This window comes from Scyliorhinus torazame, chromosome 7 (assembly GCF_047496885.1).
Source record: "Scyliorhinus torazame isolate Kashiwa2021f chromosome 7, sScyTor2.1, whole genome shotgun sequence".
NCBI lineage: Eukaryota > Metazoa > Chordata > Chondrichthyes > Carcharhiniformes > Scyliorhinidae > Scyliorhinus > Scyliorhinus torazame.
In genome coordinates, this window is record NC_092713.1 from 135,281,040 (window position 1) to 135,308,297 (window position 27,258).

The window sequence follows — 27,258 nt, forward strand, 5'->3', positions numbered from 1 at the left end:
ATGGTTCATTCAAAAGGGCTTTAGAGGATTGTTTGAAGAGAAAGAACGTGCCAGGGTACAGGGAAAAGGCACGAAGACATGATGCTTGTTTGGTGAGCCAGTACAGACATGATGGGCTAAAGGACCTCCTACTGCCCTGCAACAATTCTGTGATTTAATTTTAAGCCAATTGTACTTCATGATGCTATTGTCAGCTTCTTAGAAACTGGTACTTCTTTGTTCCTATGGCAGTTGAGCTAATCAAAAAATAGCAATCCACTTACATAAAACTGAACTTTTTGATGGTTTGTTTCACAACTGAACAGAAAGCTAAAGCTTAATTCAATGATACTAATTTTGAATTTTACATCCGAATATTCAAATTATTTACTGTTCTTACAGAAAATTAAAAGATATCCTGAAGCCATTTAAAATACCTTACCTTTAAGGGTTGACAGCGTTTTAATCCTTCATCCAAGTCTATGTTTTCCAAAAATACGGCAGTCATATGACCAGTTATGCACCATGTTTGCAGATGCTTTGATACCAGAAAACAATAACATTACTCTGATAATTGAACTAACAAGCAACAGATCACACTACTGCAAAAGTAAAATAGTGTGAATGCTGGAAATCTAAAATATAAGTTCACTAGACGAGACAGCATCTGTGAAGTGAGAAACAGTTGGCATTTGGTCACAAAATATGAAATGTTATTTTAGTTTCTCGCTCTGCAGATTCTGCTTGCCCTGCTGAGTATGTGCAGCATTATAAGTTTCTAATTTTGGTCATTCACTAGTTGAGTACATTTCAAAACTCACAACAGAGATATAATCCTTGCTGATTTCCTCAACACAGCAACTGATGGTCATTGCAATTCTACAGCAGGGAATCACAGCGTAAACATTTATAAATCCTGAAGTGAAATGTTATCACTGGGAAGATTTGTCACGGGAACAAATATATCTAAACAGAAATGGAAAACCCTCAATCTAGAACATAGGTATTTATCTAGTAAAGTTGCCACAGTCACAGATGATCATGGGTTTCTTTCTCATTCGAGGGGGAGAGCTGATTGGTGCCAATTTAACCCGAGGGTCACCACACCACACGAGGGTCACCTCAGGGACTTCCGGTGACGGGGATGTGCTGAGCAGTCGCACATCAGTAAGGCCTTTGACAAGGTCCCTCATGGCAGACTGGTACAAAAGGTGAAGTCACACAGGATCAAAGGTAAGCTGGCAAGATGGATACAGAACTGGCTCGGTCATAGGAGGAAGAGAGGAGCAGTGGAAGGGTGTTTTTCTGATTGGAGGGCTGTGAGTAGTGGTGTTCCGCAGGGATCAGTGAAAAAATGGAATGAAAATCGCTTATTGTGAAACTTCCGGGTGCGGCGATCACCAGCTGAGTCGCACGTTTCGGCAGCTCCCTGTGAAACGGACTTTTGGGCTCTTGTTAGGAGCCCCAACGGCAATTTTAACGGCTGAAAACACCGTGCGGTAAACCAGAAGGGTGTTCCCCCTGGACACGGATGGAAAAAGGAGAGGAAAGTTGCCGGATTGCAGCGGATCCTTTGGAGCAGCGGCAAGGAAGGCAAGCAGAAACCAAGATGGCGTCGGAAGGTGGCAGTTTCATATGGGGCCCTGAACAACAAGAGTTTTTGAAACGCTGCGTGGAGGAGATAAAAAAGGAAATGAAGAAAGAGTTGTTGGCCCCGATATTACAGGCGATTGAAGGGCTGAAAGAGGAACAAAAGACCCAGGAGCAGGAGCTTCGGGTCGTGAAGGCGAAAGCAGCAGAGAATGAAAACGATATACAGGGCCTGGTGGTGAAGTCGGAGATACAGGAGGCACACCAGAAACGATCTGTGGAGAGGTTGGAGGCACTGGAAAATAACGCAAGGAGGAACAACTTGAGGATTCTTGGCCTCCCTGAAGGTGTGGAGGGGGCGGACGTCGGGGCATATGTGAGCACGATGCTGCACTCGTTGATGGGAGTGGAGGCCCCGACGGGTCCGTTGGAGGTGGAGGGAGCATACCGAGTTATGGTGCGAGGATCGAGAGCAGGAGAAGCTCCCAGAGCCATAGTGGTGAGATTCCTCCGTTTTAAGGATAGAGAAATGGTCCTTAGATGGGCGAAGAAAACTCGGTGTAGTAAATGGGAGAACGCGGTGATCCGCGTCTATCAAGATTGGAGTGCGGAGGTGGCGAGAAGGAGGGCGAGCTTTAATCGGGCCAAAGCGGTGCTTCACAAAAAAAAGATAAAGTTTGGAATGCTGCAACCGGCAAGACTGTGGGTCACATATCAAGGGAGGCACCACTACTTTGAGACGGCGGATGAAGCGTGGACTTTTATTGTAGAAGAAAAATTGGAATGATTGGACTACGAAAATGAACGTTTGGACAAAGTGGTGGGACGAGTGGGGGGGGGGCGAAGAGGGATTGTATGATTAATCCTGCGGTATGGTAACTTTTCTTTCTCCCACAGGTGGTGATGGGGGGAGGTGGGGAGGGAGAGGAGATGGGGCGTTGGCCATGGGAGGGGGGGGCCAAGGGAGAGGCGCGGGCTTGGTTCCCGCGCTATGATAATTATGGCGGGAATAGAGAAGCAGGAAGGAGGGGGCGCCGCACAGGGCGAGCCGTGATCACGGGGGGAAGCCGAGGTCAGCCAGAGTTTGCTGACTTCTGGGAGCAACATGGGGGGAGTAATTACGCTAGCGGGGGGGGGGGGGGGGGGGGGGAGGGGGGAATTACTGGGTTGCTGCTGCTGGGGAAAGGGGGGAGTGGGTACGGGAAAGGATGGGCGGGGGGGCACCGTCTGGGAGAAATACAGCTGCGTGGGAACTGGGCGAGAAGCTGGAAAAAGATGATGGCTAACCGGCAAGGGGGGGGGGGGGTGGGAAGCCCCCCAACTCGGCTGATCACGTGGAACGTGAGGGGGCTTAACGGGCCGATAAAGAGGGCACGAGTACTCGCACACCTTAAGAAACTTAAAGCAGATGTGGTCATGTTACAGGAAACGCACCTGAAACTGATAGATCAGGTTAGGTTGCGCAAAGGATGGGTAGGGCAGGTGTTCCATTCGGGGCTGGATGCGAAAAACAGGGGGGTGGCTATATTAGTGGGGAAGCGGGTAATGTTCGAGGCAAAGACTATAGTGGCGGATAACGGGGGCAGATACGTGATGGTGAGTGGCAAATTACAGGGAGAGATGGTGGTGTTGGTAAACGTGTATGCCCCGAATTGGGACGATGCCAATTTTATGAGGCGAATGCTAGGACGCATCCCAGACCTAGAGACCGGAAAGCTGATAATGGGGGGAGACTTTAACACGGTGTTGGAACCAAGGCTGGATAGGTCGAAGTCCAGGACTGGTAGGAGGCCGGCAGCAGCCAAGGTGCTTAAGGATTTTATGGAGCAGATGGGAGGGGTGGACCCGTGGAGATTCAGTAGACCTAGGAGTAAGGAGTTCTCGTTTTTCTCCTATGTCCATAAAGTCTATTCACGCATAGACTTTTTTGTGTTGGGTAGGGCATTGATCCCGAGGGTGAGGGGAACGGAATATACGGCTATAGCCATTTCGGACCATGCCCCACACTGGGTAGACTTGGAGATAGGGGAGGAAACAAGAGGGCGTCCACCCTGGAGAATGGACATGGGACTAATGGCGGATGAGGGGGTGTGCTTAAGGGTGAGGGGATGCATTGAAAAGTACTTGGAACTCAATGACAATGGGGAGGTTCAGGTGGGAGTGGTCTGGGAGGCGTTGAAGGCGGTGGTTAGGGGGGAGCTGATATCAATAAGGACACATAAAGGGAAGCAGGAGAGTAAGGAACGGGAGCGGTTGTTGCAAGAACTTTTGAGGGTGGACAGACAGTATGCGGAAGCACCGGAGGAGGGACTGTATAGGGAAAGGCAAAGGCTGCATGTGGAATTTGACTTGCTGACCACAGGCACTGCAGAGGCACAATGGAGGAAGGCGCAGGGTGTACAGTATGAATATGGAGAGAAGGCGAGCAGATTGCTGGCACACCAATTGAGGAAAAGGGGAGCAGCGAGGGAAATAGGGGGGGTGAGAGACGAAGATGGAGAGACGGAGCGGGGAGCGGAGAGAGTGAATGAAGTGTTCAAGACATTTTATAAAAAATTGTATGAAGCTCAACCCCCGGATGGGAGGGAGAGAATGATGGAGTTTTTGGATCGGCTGGAAATTCCCAAGGTGGAAGAGCAGGAAAGGATGGGATTGGGAGCACAGATCACGGTAGAAGAAGTGGTGAAAGGAATTAGGAACATGCAGACGGGAAAGGCCCCGGGACCGGACGGATTCCCAGTTGAATTTTACAGAAAATATTTGGACTTGCTCGCCCCGCTACTGACGAGGACCTTTAACGAGGCAAAGGAAAGGGGACAACTGCCCCCGACTATGTCAGAAGCAACGATATCGCTTCTTTTAAAGAAGGAAAAGGATCCGCTACAATGCGGGTCCTACAGACCAATCTCCCTCCTCAATGTAGATGCCAAGGTCTTGGCCAAGGTAATGGCAATGAGAATAGAGGAATGTGTCCCGGGGGTGGTTCATGAGGACCAAACTGGGTTTGTGAAGGGGAGACAGCTGAACACGAACATACGGAGGTTGTTAGGGGTAATGATGATGGCCCCACCAGAGGGTGAAACGGAGATAGTAGTGGCGATGGATGCCGAGAAAGCATTTGATAGAGTGGAGTGGGATTATCTGTGGGAGGTGTTGAGGAGATTTGGGTTCGGAGAGGGGTATGTTAGATGGGTGCAGCTGTTGTATAGGGCCCCAGTGGCGAGTGTGGTCACGAATGGACGGGGATCGGCATATTTTCGGCTCCATAGAGGGACAAGGCAGGGATGTCCTCTGTCCCCATTACTGTTTGCACTGGCGATTGAGCCCCTGGCGATAGCGCTTAGAGGTTCCAAGGGATGGAGGGGAATACTTAAGGGAGGAGAAGAACACCGGGTATCTTTATATGCGGATGATCTGCTACTATATGTGGCGGATCCAGCGGAGGGGATGCCAGAAATAATGCGGATACTTGGGGAGTTTGGGGATTTTTCAGGGTATAAATTGAACATGGGGAAGAGTGAGCTGTTTGTGGTGCATCCAGGGGAGCAGAGTAGAGAAATAGAAGACCTACCGTTGAGGAAGGTAACAAGAGACTTTCGTTACCTGGGGATCCAGATAGCTAAGAATTGGGGCACATTGCACAGGCTAAATTTGACGCGGTTGGTGGAACAGATGGAGGAAGATTTCAAGAGATGGGATATGGTAGCATTGTCAATGGCAGGGAGGGTGCAGGCGGTTAAGATGGTGGTCCTCCCGAGATTCCTTTTTGTGTTTCAGTGTCTCCCGGTGGTGATCACGAAGGCTTTTTTCAAAAGGATAGAAAAGAGTATCATGGGTTTTGTTTGGGCCGGGAAGACTCCGAGTGAGGAAGGGATTCTTACAGCGTAGTAGGGATAGGGGGGGGGCTGGCACTACCGAGCCTAAGTGAGTATTATTGGGCCGCTAATATTTCAATGGTGAGTAAGTGGATGGGAGAGGAGGAAGGAGCGGCGTGGAAGAGATTAGAGAGGGCGTCCTGTAGGGGGACCAGCCTGCAGGCTATGGTGACAGCCCCATTGCCGTTCTCACCAAGGAACTATACCACGAGTCCGGTGGTGGTAGCTACACTGAAGATTTGGGGACAGTGGAGACGACATAGGGGAAAGACCGGAGCACTGGGGGGGTCCCCGATAAGAAACAACCATAGGTTTGCCCCGGGGGGGATGGATGGGGGATATGGAATGTGGCAAAGAGCAGGTATAACGCAATTGAAAGATCTATTTGTGGATGGGAAGTTTGCGAGTCTGGGAGCGCTGACCGGGAAATATGGGTTGCCCCAAGGGAATGCATTCAGGTACATGCAATTGAGGGCTTTTGCGAGGCAACAGGTGAGGGAATTCCCGCAGCTCCCGACACAAGAGGTGCAGGACAGAGTCATCTCAAAGAAATGGGTGGGGGACGGTAAGGTGTCGGATATATATAGGGAAATGAGAGACGAAGGGGAGACTATGATGGACGAACTAAAAGGGAAATGGGAAGAAGAGCTAGGGGAGGAGATTGAGGAGGGGATGTGGGCAGATGCCCTAAACAGGGTAAACTCGTCGTCCTCGTGCGCCAGGCTAAGCCTGATTCAGTTTAAGGTATTACACAGGGCACATATGACTGGAACACTGCTCAGTAAATTTTTTGGGGTGGAGGATAGGTGTGCGAGGTGCTCGAGAAGCCCAGCGAATCATACCCATATGTTTTGGTCATGCCCAGCACTACAGGGGTTTTGGATGGGGGTGACAAAGGTGCTTTCGAAAGTAGTAGGAGTCCGGGTCGAACCAAGCTGGGGGTTGGCTATATTTGGGGTTGCACAAGAGCCGGGAGTGCAGGAGGCGAAAGAGGCCGATGTTTTGGCCTTTGCATCCCTAGTAGCCCGGCGCAGAATATTGCTAATGTGGAAAGAAGCCAAGCCCCCGGGGGTGGAGACCTGGATAAATGATATGGCGGGGTTCATAAAGTTAGAGCGGATTAAGTTCGTCCTAAGGGGGTCGGCTCAAGGGTTTACTAGGCGGTGGCAACCGTTCGTCGAATATCTTGCGGAAAGATAGATAGGGGAGAACAAAGAAGGCAGCAGCAGCGGCCCAGGACTTGGGGGGGGGGGGGGGGGATGTGGCCTGAGACAAGGCAGTTGCCAATTAGGGCTAGTTTTTTTTTTTTTTTTTGTTATTTAATATTTATTTATTTGTTGTTGTTTTTGTTTAAATTTAAAAAGGTCATTATTATCTGTATTGTTACAATGTTGTGTAAAGGATGCACAATGTACTGTGTTGGTTGACCAAAAATTTTCAATAAAATATTTATTAAAAAAAAAATAAATAAAATAAAATAAAATAAAATAAAAAAAAAAAAAAATTGCTTATTGTCACAAGTAGGCTTCAATGAAGTTACTGTGAAAAGCCCTGAGTCGCCACATTCCGGCGCTGGGACCTTTGCTGTTCGTAGCATGTATAAATGATTTGGAGGAAAATGTAACTGGTCTGTTTAGTAAGTTTGCGGACGTCACAAAGGTTGGTGGAATTGTGGATAGCGATGAGGACTGTCAGGGGATACAGCAGGATTTAGATTGTTTGGAGATTTGGGCAGAGAGATGGCAGATGGAGTTTAATCCGGTCAAACGTGAGGTAATGCATTTTGGAAGGTCTAATACAGGTAGGGAATACACAGTGAATGGTAGAATCCTCAGACAGTCAGAGAAATCTAGGTGTACAGGTCCAAAGGTCACTGAAAGGGACAAAACAGGTGGAAGAAGGTAGTCAAGAAGGCATACGGCATGCTTGCCTTCATTGGCCGGGGCATTGAGTATAAGAATTGGCAAGTCATGTTGCAGCTGTATAGAACCTTAGTTAGGCCACACTTGGGAGTATAGTGTTCAATTCTGGTCGCCACACTACCAGAAGGATGTGGAGGCTTTAGAGAGGGTGCAGAAGAGATTTACCAGGATGTTGCCTGGTATGGAGGGCATTAGCTATGAGGAGAGTTTGAATAAACTCAGTTTGTTCTCACTGGAACGAAGGAGGTTGAGGGGCGACCGGATAGATGTCTACAAAATTTAGAGGGGCATAGACAGAGTGGATAGTCAAGAGACTTTTTCCCCAGGGTAGAGGGGTCAATTGCTAGGGGGCATAAGTTTAAGGTGCGAGGGGCAAGATTTAGAGGAGATGTACGAGGCAAGTCTTTTTTTTTGTTTTGTTTAAACACAGAGGGTAGTGGGTGCCTGGAACTCGCTGCTGGAGGAGGTGGTGGAAGCAGGGACGATAGTGACGTTTAAGGGGCATCTTGCCAAATACATGAATAGGATGGGAATAGAGGGATACGGACCAGGAAGTGTAGAAGATTTTAGTTTAGACGGGCAGCATGGTCAGCACAGGCTTGAAGGGCCGAAGGGCCTGTTCCTGTGCTGTACTTTTCTTTGTTCCATCAGGTGGCTCTCCTCCAAAAGACAGAATATAGACACTTTTAGTCAAATTTAGCCCTCAAAATCAGACTAAAACATCTGCTCACCCTTAACCAAAGGTAGACAACAAGAATGTCAGGAAGCAGCAGGAGTTCAAAAGGCCATAGAGACACCAAAATTGCAGCAAGGTACAGGAGCGGCAAGCAAATGGGTCAGCAGATCCATGAGACGAGAGGCCCCCGGCGACTCCCGAGAAAGGAAGACCGGCAACCAGGAAAACCGAGCCCCACCCCACCCACGCCAGGTGGTGGGTGGAAGACGTTCCTCACCAGGGAACTGAAGGAGATGAGACACGACATTAAGGCCGTCAAGGTAGCGGTGGAGCCTCGACAGTATGGGATGGAGACTGGAGGCCCAGGTGACCAGGATAAAGGGAAGGTGCTGAACCAACAAAATCAATCAAGGCGACAGAATATCAAGGAATCGAGGCAGGGACTCAACTGACTACTTGGCCCAAATGCTAGGTAACCTAGTGGGTAGAGACAGCTTCCCCAAGCCGCCAGAGATTGACAGGGCTCACAGGTCGCTCAGGCCAAAACCCAAGGCGGGGGAGCAACTAAAAGCGGTCACTGCCAAACTGCACAAATACCAGAACCGGGAAAGGATCCTTTGCTGAGCTAGACAAAGCTTGCAGCTGGGAGGGACTCAAAATCAGAGTCTTTCAAGACATTGGGGCAGATCTGGCAAAGCGCAGGGCAGAATTTAATAAGGCAAAATCGGCTCTGTACAAAAACAATATTAAATTAGGGGTGCTGTACCCAGCCAGGCTCTGGGTAAGGGCAAGAAACATTACTTCACTGCCCCTGCAGAAGTGGACGAGTTTGTCCAAAAGAACGGTCTAGACAGACAGCAAGAGAGATAGTGATAAAGAAGGCAGAGAAGAACCAATGGACAATTTTGTGCGGGTCTGCATCACCTCGTTATGAACAGGGGCATCAATTCGTAGAAAGGAGGGTGCAAGTGCAGCAGTGCGCAGGAAAGGGTTAAGGAGGAGATAGAGGGGACACCAACAGAGCGAGGAGGGGGCCCTCCACACTAGCAGGAATGGTAGCCGCAGGAGATACAAGTGGTGGTGGGGGGGGGGGGGGGGGGGGGGGGGGAAAAGAGAGAAGAGAGCAAATCCGCAAGGGGACTAGCTTCAGCACGTTACTCTTGGAAATGTGGAACAAGATGGCACCTCATGTAGCCACTTTGCAGGGCCTCTAAACAAAAGGGAAACCCCAGAGTGCAGGGGCACAACCACATGGTGTACACACAGTTAGCAGCCATGTGGGTGGCCCATGGCCAAAGGGAAACCCCTGAGTGCAGGGGCCCGGGCTCATGAGTAGTACGGTGACCACGGCCATTTTGGATGCCCCCTCAGAGTGCAGGGTGCATCTGCAAGGTACGTATGGTTAGTTCCGCAATGGGAGGGTGGGGGAAGAAAGAGGAAAGACAACAGAAAACCTCCCATCGGAATAGCCACCCGGAGTCTGTACCAACCCAAGGATCCCAAAGAATTCCTACAGAGAAGAAACAACATGGGGGTCCTGGTCCTCCAAATCCTACAGTACTACCACTAGTAGCCACGGCGGAAAGGGTGAGGGGAAGGGTGAAAGAACCAGTGCTCCCATGCCCACCAGCAAAATACTCAACAAGCCCAGTGGAGGTAGCCATCCTCCGAACCTGGAACCAGATAAGGCAGCACTTTGGCTTGACCGAAATGTCCACCACGGCCCCAATCTGCGGCAACCACAAGTATGAGGCAGCCATGCTAGATGCCAGCTTTAAGAGGTGGAGACCGGGAGGTGGGTGTACTGACTGTTGGGGACTTTTACTCAGAGGACAGGCTAGCGACATTGGAGAAACTGACTCAACCATCTAACAAGAACAAACTCCGACCCTACAGGCTAAGAACTTTCTCTGCAAGGCAGCAAGACACACAATCCTAGAGGAACTATTGGATGCGGGTAACCAAACGGACGACTGTTAAAAAGGGGCACACTCGCCACTGGACAAAACATGGGAAAAATGGGAAGAGCTAGGGATGGAAATAGGGTATGGACTATAGAGTGAAGCACTGAACAGGGCCAACTCCACCTCCACTTGCGCCAGGCTAAGCCTCATGCAACTGGAAGGGGTGCACAGAGTGCACCTGACAAGAGCCTAAATGAGCAGGTTGTTCCTGGAGGTGGAGGACAAATATGGACGGTGCCAGGGAGGTGCCAACCACACTCACGTTCTGGACAATCCCCAGACTTATCGGGGACTGGACAGCCTTCTTCAAGGCAATGTCGAAGGTTGTGGGGGTGAGGGTGGAGCCATGCCCAAGAGTGGCAATCTTCAGGGTATGGGACCAGCCAGAAACATTCATGGGGAAGGGGGCAGACACCCTTGCTATTCTTTTTCACCCGAAGAATCCTGCTTGGCTGGCGATCAGTAGCACCATCCACAGCTGCAGAGTGGCTGGCAGACCAGTTGAAATTTTTCCACCTGGAGAAGATCAAATTCGCTACCAGAGCGTCAGAGGAGGGCTTCAACAAAACGTAGAGGCCATTCACCAACTTGTTCCAGCACCTGTTCGAAGCCAACAGCCAATAGAGCAAGAGGAGGTGACACTCGGGAACCAACGAGATAGCAGGGAACAGACAGGGAGGGCGAGGCTGGAGAACGGCTGACATGGATAATAGGGGGCCTAGAGTAAGGCCAGAAAGAACAGAAACCCCCAAAGAAACACCAAAAAAACGGTTTGGGGTATTGGCGGGGGGAGAAAAAGAGAGAAGAACCGCATGAATACAAATGGAGGACAATCGTCCACTTTACGATAGGAGACCGAAGAAAATATCTTAAAGCAACAAAAAGATGGAGGGGGCGGGTCGATACCAATGAACATTTCTTGTATATTGTACTCTTGCACACACCACGGTCTACTATACAAATGTAGAAAATGAAAAACTGCAATAAAAACATTTTTTTTTTTTTTTAAATGAATAACGCCAGTACGGGCATTGAACCCGCGCTTTTGGCCTCGCTCCGCATCATGAACCAGCTGTCCAGCAAACTGCGTTAAGCTCTTCTCCCCCTCCTCCTCCTATTATCTAGGCTTGCCGGCCATACCCCATGAAGGAATAAGGAATATCCTCGAGTTATTAAATATTCAAATTTCTATTCATTGGTAATCAGATTTGTCAGGTTCATTACTACATTCTTTGTTATACACGAGAAAATTTTATTCTATCACAACCCTATTTTCATTCAAAAGTCAATATTTACCACATTTTCCAAAAATGTTTGTAAACCTGTGATCTAGAAGATACCATTTAATTTGATGGTAGAAACAAATAGTGTTGAAGTTTTAACAAGACAGTCAATATTTCAAACGGAAATTTAACGTTAATAATTGGGGGTAGAAAGACTAGGCTAGCTGGAAGAATTTAAGTTTGCAGGTCAACAAGCACCAGTCATGGACTTCCGTTGTGTCGAAAACAGGGGTGGGTGAGGGCAGAGTCTCGGAGAGCTACAAAGAGTTAATAGACTGGGAGGGCGCCCCAATAGGAGAAGTCAAGGAAAAGCTTGGGTAGGGAGTTGGAGGCTGGGCTGTGGGGGGAGGAGCCTCTGAGGAGAGTGAACGCATTCTCGTGAGAAGCTGAGCCTTATTCGGTTCAAGGTAGTCCACAGGGCACATATGACAGTGGCCAGCTTGAGTAGGTTTTGAGGGGGTAAAGAATAGGTGTGGGAGGTGCACGGTTGGCCTGTAAACCATGGCCAAAGCTGGAGGTTTGCTGACATGATGTCTGAGGTGTTGAGGGTGAAGGTGGTCCCGAGTCCAGAAGTGGCAACCTTTGGAGTGTCAGAAGACCCTGGAGTCCAGGGGCAGAGAAAGGCCAACGTTTTGGTCTTTGCCTCCCTGGTAGCCCAGAAACAGATCTGGTTAAAATGTAGGGACTTATTATGCAAGGGCACAAGTTTGGGGGCATTAGAAACAGCACCTCTGCCATTCTCGCCAGCCCTATACTCCACAAGCCCAGTGGTAGTGGTGGCCCCGAGAGTCTGGGGACAGTGGAGGAAGCATACGAGAGTGGAGGGAGCATCGGTCTGGGCTCCTATCGGCAATAACCATCGGTTTGTACCAGGAAGACTGGATGGGGGAGTTTTGGAGATAGCAGAGCAGGGATTGAGAGGATGCGGGGCGAGTAATCGGTTTATAGATGGGAGCTTCCCCTGTTTGAAGGATTTGGAGGAGAGATTTGAACTGCAAGCAGGAAATGGATTCAGATATTTGCAGGTACAGGATTTTCTGCGAAGGCAGGTTTCGACCTTCCCGCTCCTACCGCCATGGGGGATACAGGACAGGATAGTTTCCAGAACGGGGGTGGGAGAGGGGAAGATTTTGGATATTTATAAAGAACTCTTTTCAGTGACAGAAGATCTGAGAGTTCAGGGGGCGAGAGAGGCTGACGTCTTGGCTTTTGCCTCCTTGGTAGCCCGGAGACAGATATTGCTAGCACGGAGGGACTCGAAGCCCCCAAATTCAGAGATCTGGCTTAGTGACATGGCTTGGTTTCTCAAACTTCAGAAAATAAAGTTTGCCTCAAGAGGGTCAATGCTAGGGTTCGTCTGGAGGTGGCAGCCGTTTGTCGACTTCTTTGGAGAAAACTAATTGAGCTAACTGTCAGCAGAGGTTGGGGGGGGGGGGGTGTTAAGATTATTGATTAGAAGAGGTGGGACTTGTGAGGAAGGGAGGTGGTCTTTGCGCTATGCTTATAGAACATTACAGCGCAGTACAGGCCCTTCGGCCCTCAATGTTGTGCCGACCTGTGAAACCACTCTAAAGCCCATCTACACTATAGAACATATATTTGCATTTGTACTGTTTACTGTTATTATAAAATCATAAATGCCTTAATAAAATGTTTTTTTTAAAAACAGAATGTAGGGACTCGGGGCCGCTGGGCATTTGGGTGAGCGACCTCGCGAAATTCCTCAGATTGGAAAAGATCAAGTTCGCCTTGTGTGCGCGCACGTGTGTTGGCTGATGTTGGGGGTTAAAAAAGGTAGGGGAGATGGAGGATAGCGGCAGGAGCCCCGGGGGGGGGGGGGGGGGGGGGGGGGGAAATAGATATTTATATGTTATTTGAATTCCTGTTGGCTCTCTTTTTTGAGATTTTTTTAATTTTTATTAAAACACCAGTCATGTTTTAAATGTAATTGGGTAGATTTTAAAAACAATTTGAAATGTGGTGAAAATATTTCACCAACTCATTTAAAGCCAAAATGTTGACTAGCAGTTTCAGTCTCAAAACTACTTTTGGAATAAATAACTTTCAGTCCAGGAGTTTCAATAAAACAGGATTGACCAACATGGATTGATCACTTCAGCTTTCCTTTCATAGATCCTTGTCCATTTCTTAGATTATAAAAAATTGGACCCAATCACCAGCCTCCGGCATATTAGGAAAGTATTGCTTATTTACTAACCACTTCAACACACTGTATAACCAAATGTCTTCTGTACATTTGAGCTACTTTTTGGCAACCCTTAAGTTTACACGCAGCAACATTCTTTGACACTGATCAACTACTCCTGTTGTTGTAGATCTTTCATGCTTCATGCTTTTGTAAAGTTAAAGGAACAGGTTCCTACACTTTGCATGGCAATTTTTTCCTCCTCCAAATGCCATATTATAACAGGATGCAGTTTTATTTCCCACAGTCCCTGTTCCTCCGCTGTCTAATGCCTACTCTTCAAGTACTCCTGAAACATTAACTTGGCTCCCTCTCCACAGCTGCTGCCTGACCTGCTAAGTATTTCCAGCATTTTGGATTTTCATTCAGTTCACCAGCATCCGCTGTATTTCACTTTTGGATTGGTGTTTAAATTCATTGCCACTTCTGTTCCAGCAATGCCCACCTTGAAGTTCTGCTTTTTCTCCGAAGGGATTTCTGTCTATCCCTTACCCCACCCTCCTCCCTTTCACATGCTCAAAATTTATCACTTTCTAACTTTCCCACTTCTAATAGAAGGTCATTTAGCCTAAAGCATTAACTGTTTTGTTCGCTACAGATGCAGCCAGATCGCACAAGCCAGATACCAAATATTGAGTTGTTCAACTATTGGACAATGCAGGCCATCTTCTTGCTCCCCATTCATTTCTAACCATCACTTTGTCATGCATACTGCTGGACTTTTTCCAATTCATCTGACACCAGCTGCCTGCCCAGGTAATTTGCTGGCATTTAATTTCCACTCAAATTATCGAAGTTTCCAAATGTTCCATGTCTGTATTATCCTGGACCACAGATTTGTCCAATTTTGCTCATAATTGAACAGAATCCTGATACATCGCACACAATATGCCAACGTAAATTTGTTACTTTCTTATATGCCAACGTAAAGAATACAAGTTCTGGCCATGAGTCCATTTTGAAAGCTCGTTCCAGAGAACTGGGACAAAGAAAACAAAAAATCCATAAGTACATTCACTCAAAAGGAAAGTTCATACCCCTACTGTGACAGTAGAAGAACTAAATCCATAAACAAACTGGCGATGAATGCCAACAAATTCTTAACACCAGGCAGCAACCACTACCCATACACAGGGTCCTGCTAGAGCGCGAAACTCTGTATAATGCAGATGTCTTGACTAATTTTTCAGTTTTTATCCTTCAGAACTTTTTGAAAGCATTGCTGAAGTATAAAGTCTTGACAATGATTTAGAACCAGCCAACAAGATGACAGCCTCATGACTAATGAAAGCAACATCTTTCTCTGCACAAATACAAATTAAACATGCACTGATATCCACATAATGGGCATAGCTGCTAGACTGGGTCTTGGGCAGTTGATGAGGGAACCAACAAGAGGGAAAAACCTACGCGACTTCATCCGCACCAACCTGTCCACCGCAGATGCACCTGCCCTTGACTGTACCAATAGGAGTGACTACCCCACGGTCCTTGGAAACAAAGTCTCATCTTCAGATTGAGGATGCCCTCAATGTTGTGTGGCACTGGGCTAAAAGAGAAAGATTTCGAATGGATCCAGCAACTCAAGACTTGGGCCGTCAGCAGCAACGGAAGTGTACTCAACCACAATCTGTAGCCTCATGGCCTGGCATATACCCCAATCTACCATTACCACCAAGCCAGGAGGTCAACCCTTGTTCAATGAAGGGTGCAGGACAGCATGCCAAGAGCAGTGCCATGCTTACCTAAAATTGAGGTAACAACCTGATGGAAGGTAAAACACAAGAATATTTGAGTGTCAAACTGCATAAGCAGCAAGTGATAGACAGAGCTAACCGATTCCACAACCAACAGATCAGATCCAAGCTCTGTAGTCCTGCCAATCCAACAGTAAATGGTGGTGGACAATTAAACAACTCACTGGAGGAGGCAGCTCCACAAATATCCCCATCCTCAATGATGGGGGAATCCCAGCAATTCTGTGCAAAATCTAAGGCTGAAACATCTGCTACAATCTTCAGCCAGAAGTGCCGAGTGCACGATCTATCTCGGACTCTCCAGAGATCACGAGCATAACAGTCTATAGCTAATTTGATTCACTCCACATGATATCAAGAAACAAATTAAGGCACTAGAAACTGCAAAGGCTACATGGTCCCCAACAATATTCTGGTAATAGTACTGAAGACCCGAGCTCCAGAACTTGCTGCAACCCTTGTCAACCTGCTCCAGTACAGCTACAGCACTGGCATTTAACCAGCAATGTGGAAAATTGCTCACATATGTACACAAAAAACAGAACAAATCCTACCAACCCATCAGTCTACTCTTGATAAGCAGTAAAAAGTGATGGAAGCAGTCATCAATTCTACCAAACAGCACTTGCTCAGCAATAACCTGCTCACTAAAGCTCAGTTTGATTTCCGCCATAAGACCGTTTGAGTTCTGCCATAAGACCAGAATTAGGCCACTCGGCCCATCGAGTCTGCTCCACCATTCAATCATGGCTGATATTTTCTCATCCCCATTCTCCTGCCTTCTCCCCATAACCCCTGATCCCCTGTGCCAAGACCACACAGCTCCTGACTTCAGTGCAGCCTTGGTTCAAACATGGACAAAAGAGCTGAACCCTGTAAGTGAGGCGAGAGTGACTACCCTTCACATAAAGGTCGCATTTGACCAAACGTGGCACCAAAGACCCCTAGCAAACCTGGAGTCAATGGGAATTGGAGTCATGCCTATCAGAGAGGAAGAAAGTTATGGACGTTGGAGGTCAGTCATCTCAGCTCAAAGGCATCACTGCAGGAGTTCCGCAGGTACCATCTTCAGCTACTTCATCAATGACCTCCCTTCCATCATTAGAAATGGGGATGCTTATTGGTGATTGCACAATGTTCAGCACCATTTGCAATGACTCAAGCTGTCCATGTCCAAATGCAGCAAGTCCTGCACAATGTTCAGGTTTGGGCTGATAAGTGGCAAGTAACATTCATGCCACACAAGCACCAGGCAAAGACCATCTCCATAAAAAAAAAGATTGTAACCATCGCCCCATGACATTACCATCGCTGAGTCCCTTATTATCAATACCCCTGGGGTTACCATTGACCAGAACGTTAAGTGCTATGGTTACAAGATCAAGACAGGGCAGACATCCTGCAGCAGGTAACTCGCCCGACTCCACAAAGCCTGTCCACCTGCTACAACGCACAAGTCAGGAATAAGATGGAATACCCTTCACTTGCCTGGATAAGTACAGTTCCAACAACACTCCAGAAGTTTGACACCAGCTTAGACAAAGCAACCTGCTAATTGACACCCCACCCACAAATATTCACTCCCTCCACCACTGACACACAGTAGCAGCAGTGTGTACCATCTACAAGATGCACTGCAGGAACTTACCAAGGTTCCATCAGCAGCACCTTCCAAACGCACAAACACTACCACCTAGGAGAACAAGGGCAACAGACACATGGATCCACCTGAAAGTTCCCCTCCAAGTCACTCACCATTCTGACTTGGAAACATATTGCCATGCTTCACTGTCACTGCATCAAAATCCTGGAACACCCTCCCCAATAGTACTGTGGGTGTACCTATACCACATGGACTGCAGCGGTTCAGAAAGGCAGCTCACCGTCATCTTCTAAAGGGCAATTAGGGAATGACAATAAATGCTGGCCTGAAGCCCTCATCACTTGACTGAATAAAAAAAAACGCAAAATCATGTGTATTCATCATTTGGGGCAGCACGGTAGCATTGTGGATAGCACAATTGCTTCACAGCTCCAGGGTCCCAGGTTCGATTCCGGCTTGGGTCACTGTCTGTGCAGAGTCTGCACATCCTCCCAGTGTGTGCGTGGGTTTCCTCCGGGTTCTCCAGTTTCCTCCCACAGTCCAAATATGTGCAGGTTAGGTGGATTGGCCATGATAAATTGCCCTTAGTGTCCAAAATTGCCCTTAGTGTTGGGTGGGGTTACTGGGTTATGGGGATAGGGTGGATGTGTTGACCTTGGGTAGGGTGCTCTTTCCAAGAGTCAGTGCAGACTCGATGGGCCAAATGGCCTCCTTCTGCACTGTAAATTCTATGATAATCTATGATAATTTATGATCATGAAAATGAACCTGAAAATCATTGCTCAGATCAAGAAGTTTTGCCACCAAATCAATGAAAATACCAATACCACAGAAGAGGCTGGATAAAACAAAGAATGTTTAGCAATATTCAAGTTTGGCATGCTATATTGCAAGATCCAGCAGAGGGCAGCAGAGTGGAGCCGCTGACTGGCTGTTGCGGGGAAAATTTACATCAGTGCATTGCGGTCACTGTATCCAGAAGGTGTACCTGAGCAAGACACCCTCCGTGTTCAAGTGAAGGCAAACATCCAGCAGAGGGCAGCAGAGCGGAGCTGCTGATTGGCTGTTGCGGGGAAAATTTACATCAGTGCATTGCGGTCACTGTATCCAGAAGGTAGTTTAAGGAGGAGCTGTTGTCAAGTGACAGTTAAACCCCAAACACTTCTTCAGTGTTTCCCTCCCTCCCTCCACCTCTAACTAAAAAAAAACAATCACCGTAAGGATCCCAGCCGAGTAAAGATCAAGAGGGAGACTTGAGGGCAGGTAGAAGTAGAAAGAAGTTGAACCGTGGCGTCACAGCCTGCAGGCAAGTGATTGGCTGGTGACTGGTAAGTAGTTTTTCTTTTCCCTGAGGTGTTCTCGTTCGGGGCGCAGTGGTTGCTGAGTGAATGTTTGCTGAGAAGAGGGGTAAATTTTTTACAAACTTACTGTTGGGAGTTTCCAGCTGAATCCGGTCGGAGTGAGGACAGAGTGACTGCTGGGTAAGTAGTAAAGATTTAAATTGTCTGCGCGTGCCCATAACAGCTGATTGCTGTTATCGTGCGGGGCGCAGTGGTTGCTGGTTAAGTGTTTTATTTTTACCTTATTTAAGTTAGGCGGTTCCTAAACCCTAGACACTAAACTTGTAGTGTCCCCCACCCTTCCACCTCCTCTAACCTAAAGGGTTGAGTGAATAACAGGTAAGCTCATTCTTTCTTTCTTTTTCTTGTTTTATCTAAAGGGGATGGAAGGGAAGGCAGTGCAATGTTCCTCCTGCAGAATGTTTGAGGTGAGAGACACCGTCAGTGTCCCTGCTGATTTCACCTGTGGGAAGTGCACCCATCTTCAGCTCCTCAGAAACCACGTTAGGGAACTGGAGCTGGATGAACTTCAGATCATTTGGGAGGCAGAGGTGGTCATAGATAGTAGCTTCAGGGATGTAGTTACTCCGAAGAATCAAAATAGATGGGTGACAGTGAGAGGGGCAGGGAGGAAGCAGTCAGTGCAGGGATCCTCTGTGGTCGTTCCCCTCAGTAACAAGTATACCGCTTTGGATACTTTTGAGGGGGACGACCTACCAGGGATAAGCCATGGTGAACGGATCTCCAGCACGGAGTCCGTCCCTGTGGCTCAGAAGGGAAAGAGGGAGAGCAGGAGAGCAATAGTTATTGGGGACTCGATAGTTAGAGGGACAGATCGACTGTTCTGTGGCAACGAAAGAGACTCACGGATGGTATGTTGCCTCCCGGGTGCCAGGGTCCGTGACGTCTCGGACCATGTTTTCAGAATCCTTAAGGGGGAGGCGGAACAGTTACAAGTCGTGGTACAAATCAGTACCAACGACATAGGTAAGAGAAGGGACGGGGATTTGAAACAGGAATTTAGGGAGCTCGGGTGGAAGCTCAGAGCCAGGACAAGCCATGTTGTCATCTCTGGTTTGTTGCCGGCGCCACGTGCTGGCGAGGTGAGGAACAGGGAGAGAGTACAGATAAACACGTGGCTGCAGGGATGGTGTAGGAGTGAGGGTTTCAGTTACGTGGATAATTGGAGCACATTCTGGGGAAGGTGGGACCTGTACAGACAGGACGGTTTGCACCTGAACCAGAGGGGCACCAATATCCTGGGAGGGAAATTTGCTACGGCTCTTCGGGGTTTTTAAAACTAATTTGTCAGGGGGATTGGAAAACGAGCTGTAGTCCAGCAGCCAGTGTTGAGAGTAGTGAGGTACTGAGGAGGGTATCAAGGTCACAGGAGTGTACTGGCAGACAAAAAGGTGGTTGAAGTGTGTCTACTTCAATGCAAGGAGCATCCGGAATAAGGTAGGTGAATGGAGTGTGGATTGGTACTTGGCACTACGATGTTGTGGCCATTACGGAGACATGGTTAGAACAGGGACAGGAATGGTTGTTGGAAGTTCCGGGATATAGACGTTTCAGTAAGAGTAGGGAAGGTGCTAAAAGAGGTGGAGGAGTAGCATTGTTAATCAAGGATAGTTTAACGGCTGCAGAAAGGCAGTTCGAAGGGGATCTGCCTACTGAGGTAATATGGGGCGAAGTTAGAAATAGGAAAGGAGCGGTCACATTGTTAGGAGTTTTCTATAGGCCCCCAAATAGTAATAGAGATGTGGAGGAAGAAATTGCAAAACAGATTATGGATAGATGTGGAGGTCTCAGGGTAGTCGTCATGGGTGACTTTAACTTTCCAAATATTGATTGGAACCTCCTATAGGTCGAACAGTTTGGATGGGGAATTTTTTGTACAGTGTGCGCAAGAGGGTTTCCTGACACAATATGTGGGTAGGCCGACAAGAGGTGGATTTGGTACTGGATAATGAACCCGGCCAAGTGTTCGATTTATTTGTGGGAGAACACTTTGGAGATAGTGACCACAATTCGGTGTCTTTCACTATTGCAATGGAGAGGGATAGGGCCATATACAGCAGGGCAAGGTTTATAATTGGGGGAGGGGTAATTATGATGCGATTAGGGAGCATAAAATGGGAACAGAAACTGTCAGGGAAAGGCACAAATGAAAAGTGGAGCTTGTTCAAGGAACAAATACTGCGTGTCCTTGATAGGCATGTCACTGTCAGGCAGGGAGGAAATGGCCTGTGAGGGAACCATGGTTCACAAAAGAGGTTGAATGTCTTGTCAAGAGGAAAAAGGAAGCGTATGCAAGGATGAAAAAACAAGGTTCAGTTGGGTGCCTTGAGGGTTACAAGGTAGCAAGGAATGAGCTCAGAAATGGGCTTAGGAGAGGGCATGAGAAGTCCTTGGCGGGTCGGATCAAGGAAAACCCCAAGGCTTTTTACTCTTATGTCAGAAATAAAAGAATGACCAGGGTGAGGTTAGGGCCGGTCAAGGACAGTAGTGGGAACTTGTGCATGGAGTCAGAAGAAATAGGAGAGGCATTGAATGAATACTTTTCTTCAGTGTTCACCAAGGAGAGGGGCCATGTTTTGAGGATGAGTGTGTGATACAGGCAGGTAGGCTGGAGGAGGTAGATGTTCTGAGGAAGGATGTATTAGCAATTTTGAAAAACCTTAGGGTCGACAAGTCCCCTGGGCCAGATGGGATATGTCCAAGGATTCTTTGGGAGGCAAGGGATGAGATTGCAGAGCCTTTGGCTTTGATCTTTGGGTCCTCACTGTCCACGGGGATAGTGCCAGAGGACAGGAGAGTGGCGAATGCTGTTCCTCTGTTCAAGAAAGGGAATAGGAATGACCCTGGTAATTATAGGCCAGTTAGTCTTACTTCGATGGTCGGTAAGTTAATGGAAAAAGTCCTGAAGGAGAGGATTTATGACCATTTGGAAAGATGCAGCTTAATCCGGGATAGTCAACACGGATTTGTGAAGGGTAAGTCTTGCCTCACAAATTTGATTGACTTCTTTGAGGAGGTAACTAAGTGTGTAGATGAAGGTAGAGCAGTTGATGTCATATACATGGATTTTAGTAAGGCATTTGATAAGGTTCCCCATGGTCGGCTCATGAAGAAAGTAAGGAGGTGTGGGATAGAGGGAAATTTGGCCAATTGGATAAGTAACTGGCTATCACATAGAAGACAGAGGGTGGTGGTGGATGGTAAATTTTCAGACTGGAGACCAGTTACCAGCGGTGTACCACAGGGATCAGTGCTCGGTCCTCTATTTGTGAATTTTATCAATGACTTGGAGGAGGAGGCTGAAGGATTGGTCAGTAAATGTGCTGATGACACCAAGATTGGTGGAGTAGTGGATGAGGTGGAGGGCTGTTGTAGGCTGCAAAGAGACATTAATAGGATGCAGAGGTGGGCCGAAAAATGGCAGATGTGGCAGATGGAGTTTAACCCTGATAAGTGCGAGGTGATTCATTTTGGTAGAAAAAATTTGAATGCGGATTACAGGGTCAACGGCAGGGTTCTGAGGAATGTGGAGGTACAGAGAGATCTTGGGGTTCATGTCCAGATTTCTGAAGGTTGCCACTCAAGTGGATAGAGCAGTGAAGAAGGCCCATAGTGTGTTAACATTTATTAACAGGGGGCTTCTTCACTGACGCGGGGTCAGATTTACCAGGATGCTGCCTGGTTTGCAGGATAGGTCTTATGAGGAAAGGTTGAGGGAGCTTGGGCTTTTCTCTTTGGAGCGGAGGAGGATGAGAGGCAACTTAATAGAGGTTTATAAGATGATGAGGGGGATAGATAGAGTGGACGTTCAGAGACTATTTCCTCGGGTGGATGTAGTTGTCACATGGGGGCATAACTAGAAGGTTCAGGGTGGGAGATATAGGAGGGATGTCCGAGGTAGGTTCTTTACTCAGAGAGTGGTTAGGGTGTGGAATGGACTGCCTGCTGTGATAGTGGAGTCGGACACTTTAGGAACTTTTAAGCGGTTATTGGATAGGCACATGGAGCACACCAGAATGAAAGGGAGTGGAATAGCTTGATCTTGGTTTCGGACAATGCTCGGCACAACATCGAGGGCCGAAGGGCCTGTTCTGTGCTGTACTGTTCTATACAAGAGAACAACAGTCCACAAATGAGCCAACTGCAGTATCATTCTTGCTGAGTTAAAGATCTGACAGAAAAATGGTAGCACCAGGGACCCGGGTTCAATTACAACCTTGGGTGACTGTCTGTGTGGAGTTCGCACTTTCTCCCAGTGTCTGTGTGGGTTTCCTCCGGGTGCTCCGGTTTCCTCCCACAATCCAAAGATGTGCAGTTAGGTGGATTGGCCATGATATACAAATTGCTCCTAGTGTCCAGGAATGTGCAGTTTGGGGGGTTTAGAGGGATGGGGCAAGGAAATGGGCCTGGGTAGGGTGCTCTTTCAGAGGGTCGTTGCAGACCCAATGGGCCAAATGGCCTTCTTCTGCACTGTAAACTCTATGATTCTATGAAAACCTTGATTCCGCATTTTTTTGTTTATGTACCATCAGCTAATGAAGACACTTTCTCTCTAGCTTTGACAAAGAGTCATCCAGACTCGAAACATTAGCTCCGTTCTCTCTGCACAGATGTGATCGGACCTGCTGAGATTGTCCAGCATTTTCTGCTTTTGTTTCCTTTGTCTGCCTTATCTACATCTACCATGATCTTGTACACCTCTAACAAATTGCCCCACGGCTTCCTTTGCTCCTCCAAGAACAACCTTAGCTTCTACAACCTAACACTGCAGTTATATTCCTCATTCCTGGAATGATTCAGGCAAATCTCCTCTGCATTCTCTCACGGACCTTCACCTCCCTCCAAAAATGTGATGACTAGAACTGTATGCTCCACACGGACAGTGTCTCCAGTTGTGTCTCAAAAGGCTTACCTTCTCATCTGAATCAGGTTATAGGTTTAAGTTTCAGTCCAATGTCTTTAGGCTGACTCTCCAATGCATGTCTGCGCAATGTTCAACCAAGGCCCCATCTGCCCTCTCAGATGGACATAGCACCAATCAAGGACCTGTGGCCTGGCCAACATTTGCATCCAAAGTCACTTGAGCACATTATCTCTCACATTGCTGTGTGGCATCTTGCGGTGCAGATATTGGTTGCAGTGTTTCCTACAACAATATGATACAAGGGCAGCACGGTGGCACAGTAGTTGGCACTGCTGCCTCACAGCACTGAGGCCCCAGGTTCGATCCCAGCTCTGGGTCACTGTCCGTGTGGAGTTTGCACAATCTCCTTGTGTTTGCGTGGGTTTCGTCCCCACAACCCAAGATGTGCAGGCTAGGTGGATTGGCCACACTAAATTGCCCCTTAACTGGAAAAAATGAATTGGGTATTCTAAATTTTAAAAAAACAATGTGATCGAATCCCTTCAGTGCAGGAGGCCATTCGGCTCATCAAGTCTGCACCAACCCTCCGAAGAAGTACCCTACCTGGGCCTACATTCCCACAACCCACATAATCATTTGGACACGAAGAGGCAATTTTGCCTTTGGGCTGTGGGAGGAAACTAGAGCACCCAGAGGAAACACACAAATGTGCAAACTCCACTGTCACCTAATGTCGGAATTGAACCCAGGTTTCTGGGCTTCATAGTGACTGCACTCTGACTTGACATGATGTGAAGGGCTTGGGAAAAGAAACTGGAAAAGTGCAAATCTTCCTTTTAACAGCGGCACCCCCCCTCCCCCTCTCCAAAAAGCAAAAATGCATTAAATCCCGAGCAGCTAAACCGACGAAAGGGAATACCATTGGCAGCAAGTGAGGTTCTTTATTTTGCGAGTATTGCTCACCCCTAACCCTGGGATAAACCCGAACCCTACAGTGCCTGGAGATAGGATTTGAGTAATTGAGCTCCGGGGCTTCAGGCCCGGCAAGAAATGTACTCACCTTCGGCTAACAGGGCGGTGCAGACCGAGATAAAGACGATCAGGATGGTGTCAGCACACATAGTGCTCATTATGACCATCGGCTGTTGGAGCGGGGGGAAAGGTTCGGCTTTAAACTTGTCCCCGGGCACAGTCCAGGCCCCGCTCCCTAGCAACCGGCGGTGGCTGCCGGGAGGAGAGAAGGAGGGGATAAGACGTGGGGGCCGTTTTTAATGCCTTTTTCCTGTTCAGTACTCAACCGTGTATGCGTACAGACATTCTGCATGGTTTTTCATTTTCTTCAAATAAATATTTGTTTTTTAGTCGCCGTTTAGGGGCGACACTGTGCGTGCGCGATGCCGGCACCACATTAACCCCGCCCCCTTCTGCTGGGGTGACGCTCGAAAAGAGAGAGAGAGAGAGGCTGCTGGTAATGGCTATATGTGTGTACAAGGAAACCAAGTTACCATTTGAGGTTAACGGAGTAGTTATCAGAACTGGTCGTTTCAGAAATAATATCTGAATCCCTCCCTCCATCAACATTGACTAGAAACTGAACTGGACCAGCAATATAAATACTTTGGTAACAAGAGCAGTTCAGAGGCTGGGAGAGTAATGCCCCAAATTCTGTTTAACCACCTGCAAGGCATGACTCAGGAATGTGATGGAATACTCTTCTCTTGCCTAGTATGGGTGCACTCCAACAATATACAAGAAACTCCACACCATCCAAGAAAAGTAGCCCACTTGATTGACAACCTCTCTACCCCCTTCAAAGTTCACTCCTCTCACTACCAGTATACTGTGTCTACAGTGTATATACAGTCTACAAGAGGCAGAAACTTGCCTTGCAAGGCACCTTCCAAGCTTGTGGCCTCCACCATCTAGAAAGGGGAAGGGCAGCAAGCACCTGCAAGTTTCAAACCATCCTATTTTTGAATTATTGCTGGTTCAAATTCCTGGAATTTCCTCTCTGCACTGTGGGTGCACCTTCTTGTCACAGGTTATGATTGCTGCGGTTCAAGAAGACAACTTGTTCCAAGATGTTGGGCATAGTTCGATAGGTCTTATTATTCTTATGTGACTCAACATTAAATATTTATTAGTGACTACAAACTATATACACAAGTACAGTTAAGCTAGGAGCTGTCTCCATACTTGCTCCTACACACTACTGTGCCCAACAGTACACTGATCCTGAGGTGTGGGTCATGTGTTCTCATGAATCACTGTGTAGGCGGTACTCTACTCAGTTCCATGTTAACCCTTTATGTGCCAGAGTCTTATATTACACGTCCCCCCAAATCTTTATCCAATATATGTAGAAGTTATCTGAGTTTAAGGCAGCACGGTGGCGCAGTGGGTTAGCACTGCGGCCTCACGACGCTAAGGTCCAAGGTTTGATCCCGGCTCTGGGTCACTGTCCATGTGGAGTTTGCACATTCTCCCCGTGTTTGCGTGGGTTTTGCCCCCACAACCCAAAAATGTGCAAGCTAGGTGGATTGGCCATGCTAAATTGCCCCTTAATTGGTAAAAATGAATTGGGTACTCCAAATTTTTTTTTAAAGTTATCCGAGTTTATCCTGTGTATTTATACAATTATTACTACCCCATATCAGTCTTTCAAATCTGAGTTCATAGGTTCAGGTGGTCTGGAGGCCTTATAGCCCTTCCCATTTTTTTCTGACTACTGTCAGAGAGGTGGTAAACTTTGTCATTGCAAGTAAACATTCTTGAATTTATGTTATTCTGGCATTTGGGTGTCTTTAAATCCTCTTTTTCAATTCTTTGGCCTTGAATTGCCCTTTTCTCAATTCCCCAATTGTAGTGATAGATGATGGTTTATCATGCTCTTTATGGAGCGGATGAACTCTGTGCTCGTCTGTAGAGTGATTATTTTTTTCACTTCTTCCTTTGCTGTAATGCATGCCAGGATGGTAGGTGGCTCTTCCTCTTGTGAGGATGTGACTTTATAGAAAGCTCACTTTGTTTGCACTGAGTGCTGAATTTGGGTGCTATAGTGAGAGTTTGGTGACTGAGGGAGTTAGGTGAGGAGGGAGCAAGCTGCTCCTTTCATTTTGTTTTGAAGGGAGCCGGGAGTTTACAGAGAGTGCAGCTGACTGGGAGCAGTGTCGGTGGGCGGAGTTCCAGTTGGTTCACAGGCTGGTACAGTCTTATGTGACTCAACATTAAATATTTATTAGTGACTAGGATCAGAGGGGATGGAGGCTAGGGCAGTTGCATGCTCCTCCTGTAGGATGTGGGTGGTGAGGGATACCACCGGTGTCCCCACTGACTCCACCTGCGGGAAGTGCACCCAACTCCAGCTCCTCAGAGACCGCTTTAGAGAACTGGAGCTGGATGAACTTCGGATCATCCGGGAGGCAGAGTGGGTGATAGAGAAGAGTTCCAGGGAGGTAGCCACACCCAAGATACAGGACAAGAGTAGCTGGGTTACAGTCAGGGGAAGGAAATCAAAGGGGCAGACAGGGCAGGGACCCATTGTGGCCGTTCCCCTTCAAAACAAGTATACCGTTTTGCATGCTGTTGGATGACCTGCCGGAGGAAGGCCCGAGCGGCCAGGTCTCTGGCACTGAGCCTGGCTCTGTGGCTCAGAAGGGAAGGGGGGAGAATAGAAAAGCAGTAGTGACAGGAAACTCAATGGTTAGGGGAATGGATAGGAGATTCTGTGGTCGCGAACGAGACTCCCGGAAGCTATGTTGCCTCCCGGGTGCCAGGGATGTCTCGGATTGAGTCTACAGGATTCTTAAGGGGAAGGGGGAGCAACCAGGAGTCGTGGTGCACATAGGCACCAACGACATAGCTAAGAAAGGGGATGAGGATCTAAAAAGTGATTTTAGGGAGTTAGGTTGGGAGGTAAAGAGCAGGACAAGCAGAATAGTGATCTCAGGATTGCTACCAGTGCAAGTGAGGCAAGGAACAGAGAGCGAGTGCAGCTGGACACGTGGCTACAGGGCTGGTGCAGGAGGGAAGGCTTCAGATATGTGGATCATTGGGATATCTTCTGGGGAAGGTAGGACCTGTACATGAAGGACGGATTGCACCTAAACTGGAGGGGCACCAATATCCTGGGTGGGAGGTTTGCTGGAGCTCTTTGGGAGGGTTTAAACTAGCTTGGC

At 47.9% G+C, this 27,258-nt stretch overlaps 1 protein-coding gene across 1 annotated transcript in view; it reads right to left on the minus strand.

Annotated features, from left to right (window-relative positions):
- The window catches only part of tmco1 (transmembrane and coiled-coil domains 1), a 63,447-nt gene extending 38,961 nt beyond the window's left edge, over window positions 1-24,486 (minus strand). The window contains exon 1 of the mRNA XM_072511529.1: window positions 24,141-24,486. Coding sequence (XP_072367630.1) covers window positions 24,141-24,219 — 79 coding nt within the window. The 5' untranslated portion in view covers window positions 24,220-24,486. The remainder of the gene's footprint in view (window positions 1-24,140) is intronic.
- Window positions 24,487-27,258: the final 2,772 nt, after the last annotated feature.